General features: G+C 49.0%; 1 protein-coding gene across 1 annotated transcript in view; it reads right to left on the bottom strand.

Annotated features, from left to right (window-relative positions):
- Positions 1–13,666, bottom strand: part of MEGF11 (multiple EGF-like-domains 11) — a gene marked incomplete at its 5' end in the record, with an annotated part of 99,992 nt that overhangs the window by 6,030 nt on the left and 80,296 nt on the right. The window contains one exon of the mRNA XM_010132943.1: positions 2,023–2,079. Coding sequence (XP_010131245.1) covers positions 2,023–2,079 — 57 coding nt within the window. The remainder of the gene's footprint in view (positions 1–2,022; positions 2,080–13,666) is intronic.

The raw sequence follows: 13,666 nt of genomic DNA, 5'->3' as shown, positions 1-13,666 counted from the left end.
GCTGAGATCGTTAGAGTGCATAAAGGTCCGCAAAAACAAAGCCCCGCCTGCCAAGTCGTTTTGCTGACAGAATCCAATTGTTTGGGACTGGGAGTTTCTTTTATCTGAATGTCCCAGCACAGCAGATGCTTCCTCTCCATCTTTCAGATGGATTTGACTGTCAGGACCATCGCAAGGAGAGCTACGTGCTGGGCACCGGCGTGTCACCCAGCTCCTTCTGGTGGGGGACCACCCGGGGACCGAGAGTGCCCATGCTGCTGCCAGAGCCCTGGGGCTGCCTGAACCCAGACACTGACCTTCAGGCCGGACAGCTGGAAACCTCTGCCCAGGCAAAGGCAGAGGCTTCCGACCAATCTCAGCTGCCAAACACTGCGGGTTGGCTACCGAAAATCCCTGGTGTGTTCCTGCCCCCCGGCACCCTGCCCCTGCCAGCTGAGCAGCTGTAAAGAACACACTGACTTTCCTGACACGGCTTCTAGGCCTGACAGTTCAACTCACGAGGAGATAAACGTGAAGAAAATGCTTCAGATCCTAAATAATAAACTAAAAATGTAGCAGCAGAAAATGCGTTTCACAGTTCGCTGTTACTGAAATTCCGTTTCTCTTGTTCACACGGGTACCCCACTCCCTGTGTGACGGTGTCTGTGGATGGGAATTCCTACTGCATGTGTTTAAAGCAGCTTTTAAACTTAGCGAACACAGTAATTTAGCTTAAACTAATCCTGAAATTAATAGTTCCATGTAAAGAGAACAAGTAGCTATACTATAATGTTCTTTCTCTGAAACAAAGAGACTCACGGAAGTAGCTGAAACCAGGGGACTGAGTCAAACACACAAACACAGCCCTTTTGATCTTTTAAATTTAGCTTTAGGGGAAAGAGGTGGTCGTGGATTAGTGGTTTCCTTTGGTGGTTCTGTCTGGTAAGGTGATGCTTTAGCAAATACTGTATCACGTTATTCGCAAACAGCAGCTGTGGAGTGAGGAGTGTTCTCCAGGCCTGGCTAAAGCTGGTCAGTGCTATTTACGTGGACTAGCTTTCCATAGTCCTTGTTAGCTCAGATAAAGGTTGTGCTCTGCAGCACCTTGGCCTCAGCAGACCAGAAACCAGCTCTGTGTGAAGGTCCCACTGCCCCCATCCCTCAGCCGATACCAGCTCAAGGACACTGCGCAAAGAGGCTGAGCGGTATCTCCCTCCTGGGCTGCAGACACAACAGCCCTGACTTCACTCAAGGACCTCAGCCTGCAACCTGCCTGTTCCCAGCGAGACAACTCCTGCTCCGGCTGCTGGGCCCCGCGTTCAGCGCGCCAAACCCCAGCCCAGGCAGTCAGGAGCTGGTGGGGAGTACACAACCGGATGGTTTGAATGTAAACCTGGAGGACATCGGAAATCACTGGGCCTTGTGCTGCTGGCTGCCCCGTGAGCCCTGTTTAGAACTGCCCTGGAGTCAATGTCCACTAATTGCTCTGTGCCAGCGTGACTGGTTAATGTAGTGCGGGAGGTCTTTTCTCAAGCTCTGCTATAAATCTCCGTCAGCAAAGGCCACAGAGCAGGTCAGCTTGTTTTCTAGCGGGTTTGTTTAAGCTCAGGACGGAGCCACAACTTGGCAGGCAAATGCCCCAGTCCATCACTTCCTGCTAGCAGAGAGCCCCTGCAGGATGCTAACAGCTCCTAGAAGAGCTTCCCCGGCCGGCCAGCTCCACCTGCCCCTCCTGTCCCCAGCCAGCTCCACCTGCACCTCCTGTCCCCGCAGCAGAGCCCTCCCTTTTCACCTTACGCTGCTGTGCCGAGGCGGGAGCTACAGCCTCCTGAAGACTCGCATCCACAATTCACGGCCCAGACACCTGGCTGGCAGTCAGGAGTGCTGCCAGCTGAGCCGGGCAGGCATTTGCAGGTAATGGCTCTGTCCCTCTCTGTCTCGGCATGGCCCCTCTCCCCGGTGCTCAGGGCTCCTATCTCACCTCTTCTACGCCACCCTCCTCAACCTCTTTGCCAGGGTGGCTGCAGGCACTGGATACCATACCTTTGAAGCTTTTTTCCATTATGTATGTGTTCTGACGTCTATCCATCCCACAAGCACCTGCATAAAAATGATATATAATGGAAAACAAATAAATATTTATGTAAATTGGATTGCTTTGACTACTGAGCAGCACATAGTCTTTCCTCTAAATTGTACATCAAGGCCCTCATTTAGGGAGGCTCCTAAGCACCTCCGCAGCTGTAAGCATGCACTCCACTGCCGTGGGGATTCTGTGCACGCCTGAAATTATGCATATGCTCAGAAGCTTCCCTGCAAGGGAGGGCTTTCCTGGCATGGGGTACTGCTTGTTACCAAGAACAGCTATCCATCAGAACAGGAAAAGTCATCTGCCAATACCCGCATTACTGAAACACCGGCTTGGATTAGTAAAGCCTAAACCAGATCCTTCCAAATCTGAGCCTGCAGGTTACGGTACGTTACTCTGTGACTCATTTTTGTCTTTGTTTCATTCGTGGACAGTATGTTATTTAATTCAGCCTTAGGTTCTCAGGTGTGTACCATCTCTCCCAGTTACCTAATATGGCTTTGCTTATAAATGTGCACAGTTCAGTAACTGATGTGACAACAGGCCCTTAGTGACTGCAACGCTCTGAAAACGCAGCAGAGAGTTGACAGCAAACACTTTTCCTTCTGCAACTCCGTGAGAACTTGCCGTTCCTCCTGGCAGCAGAGGGGGGGGGTGGGAACTGTTTCTGTTTTCATACTGCAAATCATCCTAGATAGCAATCAAAAGGCAAATCTAATGTAAGCCTCTAAACCTTTGTAACCATAGAGTCCAGTATTTCTTATTGACTAGCAAAATCGACAGCAATCTGGTTACTGAGATAGAAATGTCTTTGTGGCTTATGAGATTCCCAATCAAGTAACTAAGTGACGCTGGTGGAAGCACCCTGCAAACAGCATGTCCTAGGGGTCTCCCAGCTAGTTGTCCTTGTGTGTCCTCTGGTCTCTGCAGAACAAGCTGTCACCGCCACTGGCAATGCCGTACCAGCCCCCTTTTCACAGCAGCTTTGGGTTTTGCGAAATCAGGGAAATCACTGAATTAGGCAATAAATGTTACTGGCATATCGAGCTTTGTTCTGATGCTGAGTGTCCATCCCTGAGCACAGGAAGAGGGCTCTCTGTGATGGGGCTCTTTGCCTTCTGGCCAGGAGTGATGCCCCAAACAGTCTGAGCACCTTCTGCTTTGTTTTCCACCACTTGTCCTGAGCCACTTCACCCCTGAAAGAAGCTGCAGAGGGCCAGGCCGGCTGGGCATAGCGGGGAAGCTCTGTTACAGAACACCATTAGCTGTGTGCTGCTTTCTCTCCTGTGTTCTGCTGGGGCAGAGGGCTCAGGAAAGAGGATGGAGCTAATTCATCCCCTGGCTCACATCCACAGGGCTGGTGCTCTCTTTCCCAGCAGCGGTGCTCCCCAAGGCCATCCCTGGTGACCAGGCGTCCTCCCGCCTGGGCTGAGGAAGCCTCAGGGGCAGGAAACCCAAGCAGGGTTGGGGCCACCTTTGCAGGTGAATCGAACACACAAGGTCCCTCTGGCAAGAAGCAGCTCACCCCACGCAGAGAAGGCTGGCAGGTAAGAAGCTGGCCAGTACACAGGGGTTACAGGGCGAAGGGAGCAGCGGCGGACGAGTAAAGGAGATGCAGGCTGACCCGCTGGGAGGTGTACTGGACACAGCATGGGTCCTGTAGTGCAATGGCCACACGAGAAGAACCTCTGCCGTCGGAAGACTGGGATGGATAACTTTGCTCAGGACCATGATCTAGTCCTCCCCAGTAACTTTAAAATATTGACCAGCCATGTTGGAGCAAAAAGCACAGTTGTGATCCTGTAGCACTGTGTCCTCACAACTTCTGGGGATTAATGAGATGGTGAGAATAAGGACTGTGAAAAATAAGTGACTTCTCGAAACAGAGGTTGCCCAGGGCATGGTCAGCCATGCTCACTGTACAGTCCATCCTTGTACAAGACGGATGCGGCTGTGCCGAGCATCTCCTCAGATCTTTACAGAAATGTTCCCATTGTGACTGAGAAGACCCGAGCGAAGGCTGGAGCCCAGGGCTGCTGTGAGGACGCAGCAGTTATCAGATGGCACTTTTGGTGGCTCAGAGGGGAGGACTTCACCTTCTGCGCATATTCCATTAACTGAGCTCCACGTGAGCTCCTGCCAGTCCTACTGGAGATGTCAGGCGGGTCTGTGAGGGCTTCTGCAGCAGCAGAGATCACTGCGCCCGCGCTAAGCCTAAGCTTGCTGTGAGACCCTGCCGGCTGCCAGCTGGGTGAACCCGACTGCTGGCTCTAAGCCAGGGATCAGGCAGACCTTGCCCACGCTGAGCTGCAAAATAACACACTGCCAAGCCTGAGCTCCGTTCTCACTCACTCCAGTGTAAGCTGCAGAAAACAGAATCCTTCTTACGGGAGGACGGCTGAGAAAAGGTGGGAGACACCTGCTTCTGCTTGGTGTGCCTTGGGAGGGCTACACAACCCCTCAAAGCCCTTCCCAACCTAGTCCCTGTAATTCTGCCTTTAGTCTTTTTGTATGTCTGTTATAATTCTGTGGGGTTTATGACCCGTTTTTATGTATTCATTACATTCCTCAGGAGGTGAAATGAATGATGGATACATTATTATTTAAACTGCAAAAGTAGTTTATGTGGCCCTAAACAGGCCAGGAATGTGGCACTTTAGGTAAGATTAGGCTTATGTTTGAAGTTAAATTGTCTGCTGGGGTGAAATCAGAGTCTCACCCGGAAATATTTTTCTACACCTCCTGGCTTTGAGAAAAATGCAAAGTCAGTGCTGAATCAAACTTTGTGGCCATTGTCCTCTGGAATAAATGCAGCTTTGAGCAACTTGAGATGTGCTGCAAATCACACTTCAGTTTCTACATTGAAAACTGCTGTTAAAAAACCATTGCCTGCAGCCCGCTACGCCTAGCGCTCGAGCTCATGAGCGTAACAACCCTTCCGAGCTCAGCAGGCGCTTTAGGACTTTTGATTTGCTTGGAATGGGAGCTGGAAGCTGGACTCTGCCATTGCTTTATGCAGACTGGACTACAGCAAGAGAGATTAGTCACAGGCCAAACCATTCTGGTTCTGCAACAAGGGAGAGTCAACAGAAAATGCAAGGACGAGCCATTCCGTGAAGCAGCAGGATCGGGCTGCATTGAACTGGCGGTGACACAGGGCGAAGGTGACAAAGCCGCCTCTTCTTGGCACCAGATTTCCCCACCTCTGCTCTCTCCAGCACACAGCCATGAGAATACCCGTGCAAACGTGCTCATCGCTAGACGCCAGCTCAGTTTAACAGACGGGATTATCTCGCTGACAGAGCCTGGTATGTGAAGCTCACAAGCAAGTGTGCCAGCAGTAGAAACAGAGGCTCTGTTCTGCTCCTCACATTTCCCAGTAGGAAAGCACAAACCTGGCACCTGAAGTCCTGCAAAACAGGATAAAACCCCGCAGCCTGGTAAGATCCACTGTGTGTATGTGTACGCTGGAGATAGATATGTATTCTTCTACATATATATATATAGTATATATGCATAGACAAGCATACACATCTGTAAGACTTTTTTTTTTTTCCTACACACTTTTTTCCTGTTAGGCTCAGAGAGAGCCCCACTGATATCAGAGGGAATGTACACATTGAAGTTAGGAGTTACACTGGCTCCTCAGTTAAGAATTAATAGTTTTTCTTAGCATTCAGTACAGCAAACAGCCTCTGGTCACCTGCCCCACATTCTTCCCAGGAAGCTGGTGCTGGGACAGGCAGATTCACACTCACGCTTCCTTGCCATGTTTGCGCTACGTCCTTGACCTGTGCTGCTGTGGCAGTGTGTAGGACACACATCTGAAACAAGGACCATGGTGGACTCGGAAAGGGGCTGTTCCATTGGCCCTGAGCCCCCTTGGTATGATCAGCCCTTTCTCTGCTCCCTCAGAGAACATCTTTCTTCCTTTCCCTTCCAAAGAAAATGTCTGAGGAGAGACTCCTGGCTGAGCCAAGGCCAGCGATGCAGTCTGTGAGCAATCACAAGGTGCGTTCCAGAGCTGTCAAAGTGCAGCCTGCAAGAGTGAAGAGAGCAGAGAGGGTTAAGCAGAGCACTCGTGCCTGTTTCCTGTGGGATTGCCTTGGTGAGACACACAAGCAAACAGGAAGCCCAAGGTATTTCCAGCAAGCATTCTATTGATCCTCGTTTAGACACAAATATAGAGGTACCGTTGCTTGGAAGTGAGGAGCTGTGTTGCCAAGCACACAGAAAAGGACATGGTACCACTGCTCAGCTCTGCTTCTGCTAGAAACAGTCTCCTGAGCTGTGAGCCACTGCTCCTGGGTAAGGCAGCACCTTCTCCTTGGCAGTAGCTGCTCCTCCTGCTCTCCCTGAGCTGTAAGATCAAAGCGAGTCTAAGCCTGGTTCCTGTGTGGTATCGAGAAGCAAGGTTTTCCCCATCAGTCCCTGGATCCTTACATCCAGCCTGAGCTCGGCCATGACCCTGAGAAGTGATGGTGAGCTGCACTTCAAGGTGCAAAGGGTGTCAGCCTGGGACAGGTCTGGACAGGGTCCGTCCAACTTTGAGCACGATATTTGATCAGAAACACATTTCACAGGTTAAAAAAAAAAATTAAGAAAACTCCTTGTCACTGCAGGTTTTAGAAGATGAGTGTCTGAGTTAATTTTTACATTTCATGATTTCCTTTACCTCAACTGTAATCCGTATTTATGACACTTGTGATTTCTAAGAAGCCTACAGACATTTTTGTGATGCTCCTGCTTATCTGCTTGGTCCGAAGAGCATGGCCTCTGGGACTGCTGCCTCTCCCAGAGGATTTGCTGCCTGAAGAACCCAGGAGGTGACCAGAAGAGTTGAGGGGTTTCCATCCACTCTGAATTTCCCCTCAATTTCCCTTTAAGTCCTCTTCCCTGCCTCTAGCTCACTTACACATCTGCACTCTATAATATTTTGCAGGGGCAGCACAGAGGAGCTGACCATTGCGATTTTAACCCTTTTTAACTGAATCCAGCCTTGCACGACGCTTAGCTGCTATTCCAACACGTGAGCTGGAGCATCTGTGTCATAAAAACTAAGGCTCATAGCGGGGTGAGAAGGCGATGCACCTCTTTAACTCTTCTGCACTTCCATGTGTGATGCAGTTTAAAGGTCAAGATCCCCTATGTGACCTTATAAAGCTTCACTTCTATTTTTACAATTCAAAATTGAAGCTTTTAGCTTTCTTCTGAAATTTGCACATGTAAGTAGAATCTGCAGCTTTTATTGCCCAAAAGTAATACCACAAAATGGAAACATTTTACAGTTTCATGTAAAAATAGGCTTGATCTGAGCAAGAACTTAACATTATGGAGTAAGCATAACTAAGAATTAATTTTGGTACTGAAAGGGAAGGAAAAAAATCTCATTTTCATTGATTAGTGAGAAAAAGACATTTTGAAGGAAACAAAGGGGGAAAAAAAGGAAAAAAAGTATCTGGGATGCAAAATGCCATGGAAAAAATTGTCCCCATTTTGCTGGAGACCACGTAGCTGAAGTCTTTATCACTTCTACATCACTCTTACTGCAAAGGCATTTAGCATCACTTCTGCTAGTGAAATAAAACGCATGAATGCAGGACAAATGTGGCACACAGGGAGTTCAGCACACCGCAAGATAAAACCACATAAAGCTCGTGAGCAAAGCAGTAAAATGGTACAAGGAAAATGAACTCGATCTGAGGAGTATTTGGAAATCCTCACCACCCCCAACTCTCCGTGTACCGTACAGATAAGCACAACAGCGGTTCCGCAGCTTATTATACAGCAGAAAACGTTAATGGTTGATAAGATGGAAAAGGTTTTGCACTGAAGCTCGACAGGTTTGTGATTTTCCTGATGCAGGGAGGACTTGACCTTTGGAGCATGGCATGGTGCGTGAGCAAGAGAGCAGTGACCAGATGCGATGCCCGGTGGAGCCCCATGTGAATTCCTTTGCCATGTGAGCTGAGAGATAGTTGACCTTAAAAATCCCATAATACCACTTAACATTGCACTTCCCACCGTACTGCAGATTTTCTGTAAGATATTAATAATCCCAGTAAAGGAAAGGGCAAATGCTTCTGCCACTGCTGAGCTAAACTCTGAGTGCTCAGATAGGAAAACAAATGGCATCCAAAGCACTAAATCTGGATAGGTTTTGAGATAAGAGCTGCTAAACCCCCCTGTTAAAACTGAAGCCAGGGAGAACAAACTCAGAAAGGACAACTACACTTCACTCTTGGCTTGTTTGCACTGGCTGGTCGTACAAAATTGCCTGAAAAATGGCCACTGTAGGATTAACTGGGAGGTAACAGGGTGCATGGCACGCTCCGGCAGAGGCTCCGTGGTTTTCACAAGGTGCCAGTGCTTAGTGCTAAACTTTATTAAGCATGAAACAAAGAAAAAAAAATCCCTAATCTGAATTTTTAATATTCTAAGTTAGTCCTTAAAAAACATTTGTAGAGTAGGTGAGAGTGAGTGAACCAAGCAGCCTAGGAAGGGAGACTGGCATGAATCTGCTTTCCCAGTCTGCGGTTTGTGGTAAAGGAAACTTGTCAATTCTCCATCTTTCACTAGTGGCAATTCTGGCTGCGAAATCAAGACAGCACAATATTCTTCATTACTGTTAATGCCTGTGCGAAAGGCTGATTTGGATTTGGAATTGCTCTAAAGTCTACTAAAGTGATTAAATTGTTTAAAAATTACTGACCTAGTTCATTCAGATAGCTGTAGGGTCTCCAGTCTGCAGTTTCTCTGTCAAGGATTTTGTTACTGAGCTGTTCAAAAAGTATGATAATGGGTTAATGCTGCAATAAACAGACAGTTCCCACCCAAGCCTTCAGCCCAACGATGGCATGAATAAAAATGGGAGATGACTATTACCTTGGCCTCACCATTTCAGTTCTTTATCTCTATTGAATGTGATGGTTGTTCACTAGCATTAGGGAAAATCACAAAGGAAAGTCACTTCACCAAGCAATGAGCACAAGCATGCTGGAAAATCCGTCAGTAACCAGTAACCACGACTTGAATGCTGGTGTCCCTGGAGTGACATGCTGGCAGCTTCAAAATAACCAATGAAGATGGATGGATCAAAACCACCTACGTGAGCATGCAGATAGGAGCTGTGGAGCAGAGAGGGTTTGCCGATGCGGCTGTGTACTCAGCTAAAAGAGATGTTAATGGCTACAAGATTTCTCTCAATTCAAGGAAAATAACGTCGGCAATAACAAAGCAGATCTGCCAGCAAAAGCAGAGGAGTCCAGGGCTGCCATCCAGATGGGACTGTTGGAAAACCACCTCTTGCAGCATGGCAGCTGGGACCCTCCCCTTGCCCAGGGCGCGCCGGTCTCCTGCGCCAGCGCGGCTGGAGAGGGGCAGCTGGGCAGGCCCGGGCGGCACCATCTGGAGGAGGCTGTGCTTGTATTCAGCGTGTGTCAATACGCTCTTGATTTTCCTGCCGTTTGTAGAAGCCTCACTCGAGCTGAAGCGCACCACTGAGAGACAAGTGCAGCGTCTGCCCGAGGGTTGGCGATTCTGGGGACCAGCGAGCTCACTGGGCATCTCTCACGGCGGTCAGCGAAAGGAGAGGGGCTGCTGTTTGGGGGTGCATGGCTCCACCCTACTGGGGCACCACAGCAAAAAAGGCTCTACAAAGCATATGGTGATCAGCTGAGTCCTGGCCAGCAGCGCCTGTGAATCGCTGCAGTTGCTCAAGCTGCTGAGTTTTCCACCTTGACGTTTTTCCCTTGAAGGCCACACCTGCTCAAAGTACAGCTGGTCCTGGGCAAGTGTCAGCTCTAGAGACAACCCCTACCCCCCTTCTGAAAGATTAAAGCTCTGAAGCCATCGTTGCCCTCCTGGAAAACCTTCTGCCTCTGTTTCAGAGGGTTCACCTCTGCTATTTTACTGTATTTACAAGAAAATGCTTAACAATAAAGGAGGTAAAATTGAAACAAATTATTCAAAATTGCCACAACACTTCATTTTTCCTGATGTCTCACTAATTTTTGCGTAGCTTTCATAAGGCATTTTAAGACCTGGAACAAAACCCCGCTGATGTGCTGAAGTCTCCTGGGATATAAAATCCCAGTTGGGACCTGCCAGCTACAGCCAGTTCCCAAAGGTGTTTTGACTCACGTTCACCGTCCTATTTAACAACCTCCACTGCCACAGTCACCCCACTGCAGGGTGCAGCAGCCCCCCACTGACCCCGTTGTCCCTGGACACTGGGGACAGCTTTACAGGAAGTCCAGAGTCGGGGGGCAACACTTCTGGAAATAGCTGACAGTGCACGTGCCACCTCAAGGAAGGGGGACGTGGCCCTGTGCTCTCAGGACCTATTGTCCCATGGTTCTCCTGAGTGTGTGGTCATGAACACCTTTGTTTGAGCCCAGGAGCCCAGCGAAGGGTGAGGCGCACTGGGCAGGGTGCACGATGGCCTGAACCCTGTTTTGGAGAGATTTCCTTAGAGGGAACACAGCCAGCTGGGGAGGGATGACAGGGCTGTCCCATGGAGCAGTCAGGGACACTGCTCTCTGGGCAGTCGCTGAGTGGAACGGTTTAGCCAGTCACGTCTGCTGCAAGGAGAACAGCATGACCTGCCAGGAATGACTGTGCCATGGGAGGTGGAGAGTACAGCAGGAAGGAGAAATGCTGGACCAAGAGGAGTGGGCTGGGAAGCCTTGCAGCTCCGCTGCCCTTCGCTTTAATGAGGAACCGCACTGGGGAGGTCTGAGGGTCAGGATATCTCCTCTGGTAAAAGTTCCTCTAGAAACAGGGCAACGGGGACCAGCACGATCCTCCGAGCCCCAGGCAGACATTCTGCAAGCTCCACCAAAGCTGGGTCACTGAGGATGAGGCTGCAGAGCATGGCAGCCTCTCCCTTTTCTCTAGGGAAAGCATCAGCAAATACTCCTCTCTAGCAGAGCCCCGCACTGAGGACAGCTACGCTATATATTACACACTGCCATCGGCATTTAGAAGCTTTTTTCGATCACAGAAACTAGGTTTCATTGGAGGGAAGATTTGTAACCACCAGAGGCAAAACCTTGCCCTCGTTGACTGAATCCTGCTGATTGAATTCCATTGATTCAGGCTGCAGAAAGTGCCCAGTGATGTGTTTTTACACCAAATGGGATCTGCCCTGGCCTCAATGGACACAGGAGAAACCCCAGTGCGAGCGCTGCACAGGGACACGGGAGACAGCACAGACAGAAAAGGCTGTGCTCACACACACACCAAATGTTGGGTCTCTGCAGGCAGTGGCACAGTATTTTTGGAGCCACTCAGCTGAAGCTTTTACTCAAACAGGTTTCATCATTTGCAAAGCATGGAACTGTGCTCCAACTGGGCTGAACTCCAGCCTGGAAGAAAGATGCAGGACACACAATAATGCGAATACACTGACTACACGCACACGTAGGGGGGTGCATCTATATATACACATGCATATACATAAAAGTACACACACAGGCACACACACAGAGAGAGACAAAGATAAATTAATGCCAGCGTTAGGGATCCATTTCAACTCCACCTGCAAGCCAGGCTCTGGCTGAAAGGGACCCTGCCGCTGAGCCACTGGCACTGCCCTTGAACGAGGCATTAATTCAGGACGGTTCTGTACCCTGCGCTGCATGGCAAGTGAAGCCAGATGACCACAACGGTCCCTTGTGGCCTCACAGTCCATGAATCTCACATCAGACAGCACCAGCAGCGCAGTGACAGCTGTATCTAGTGCCTTGTTCTGTTCCGACTCATTTCTGTCTCTGTATATTCCCACTAAGGCCGATGTGTCATCAGCTCATTAGGCACCAGCCCCGCTCCTCAAGGACGAGCCCAGAGCAGAGAGAAAGTAGATAAAGCTGGTTGCCTGCAACATTTCTAGAGCAGTCACTGCCTGAGAGCAGTGGCTGCGACTGCACATCCTTGCTCCTGGCACAGAAAACTGGGAACACCATCACGGACAGCAGAGACACGGGTGGGGCAGTGGGAGCAAACAAGCAACACGGGGAAAAGCTCATCAGTTCAAAGGAAGCCGATGCTCCCGGCCCCACGCTTGTGCCCTGTAAACCTCTGCAGCCCCTTTCATGGCACCGTCAGTCTTCACCGCTGGAGCCTGTGGCTTCTTCCTTCATTTCAAAACTTGCAGCAATAACGTGAATGCTGATTTTCAATCCAGCTGCACCACTTAGATCACATTTATTAAAGTCTTGGCATTTCTATTAAAAGCTGTGTTTTTGCAGGATTTATAAACCAGATCACAAACCTAAAATTTGGCATGACGAGCTCTGGGCTAGAGCTGATTTTTTTTTTAATGAAATGAATTGGGGACATTTCTCAGCTTTTCAGAACACAGTAATTACGAAGAAATGTGATTATAGCTGTCTCTTTATGCCACTATCATTTCTTAACACACTATAATTTGTTAACCTTTTTTTTTTTTTAAGTTAGAAGATATTTCAATTTTTAGTGTGAAGCAAAATTGCTTTTCTGGAGGAAAAAATACTTCATAGTAAATTTATCCACTAATATCCTAGCCTGTAATTTGAGCCTTTGGTTAAAACTACCTCCTCCCTGGCAACTTTCCCTTTAGGATCAATGAGACACCAGCACGAGTAAAGCCAAGCCGTCAGCTGCCCCGGTGACATCGCTGGCAGATCACACAGGCAAGCTGACCACCAGCGCACCATTTGCCAGTGCTCGGGTTTTAAAGAAGTCCGTGGTGATCAGGCAAAGATGTGCTGGCAGGAACTCCATCATACCTTTATCTTCCAGCAGAGCGATCAGTAAGAGTTCTGCCATTGATGTCCCTGACTAGTGACATCAAGTTTCCACGGTCCAAGCCCGTGTTTCTCAGTTTTGGATGGCCAACCTGAACTCTCCTCAGCAATTCCGTATTTGCCATCTTCCTTCTTCTCGGGCAAGCGTTAGTCAAAGACACTTTAATGACGCTTTCTGTGGTTGAATTCTTTTTTATTGGCTGGGTGACACCCAGTCAGACCATTTCCAGTGACCTCTGTTCAGCAGTTTCTAATTTTACATAAAGTCTTTGGTAGAATTTAGAATTTCCTTTAATAGATGTGAATCTGCTGGCTTTAAAAATTCAAGACATCTAATAGCAATTGATTTTGATGATGTCTGTAGAAACCAGCAATGCCTGGACTCAGGCTGCGATGCTCTCCCTTGGCAGGGAGGGAGGGTGGAATTAAGAGCTCTGCAAAAGCTCAAAGCGAGAATCCTCCATTTGCTCATGACACACCAGTACAGCAGCCTCACGCCTTACACAGTCTTCACAAACTTTTGCAGCCTCTTGTAGAAGTGAAGATAATCCTCCATCCCCGCACGATTCAACAGCTCAGAGACTCAGGCTGCGATGCTCTCCCTTGGCAGGGAGGGAGGGTGGAATTAAGAGCTCTGCAAAAGCTCAAAGCGAGAATCCTCCATTTGCTCATGACACACCAGTACAGCAGCCTCACGCCTTACACAGTCTTCACAAACTTTTGCAGCCTCTTGTAGAAGTGAAGATAATCCTCCATCCCCGCACGATTCAACAGCTCAGATACAGAGCTGGCACTGGAGACTGAGAGCGGT

The sequence above is a fragment of the Buceros rhinoceros genome, unplaced genomic scaffold, assembly GCF_000710305.1.
Source record: "Buceros rhinoceros silvestris isolate BGI_N320 unplaced genomic scaffold, ASM71030v1 scaffold16853, whole genome shotgun sequence".
In the NCBI taxonomy this organism is placed as follows: Eukaryota; Metazoa; Chordata; class Aves; order Bucerotiformes; family Bucerotidae; genus Buceros; species Buceros rhinoceros.
Note: the sequence above shows the minus strand (reverse complement) of the source record. Positions and strands in the feature narration are given on the sequence as shown.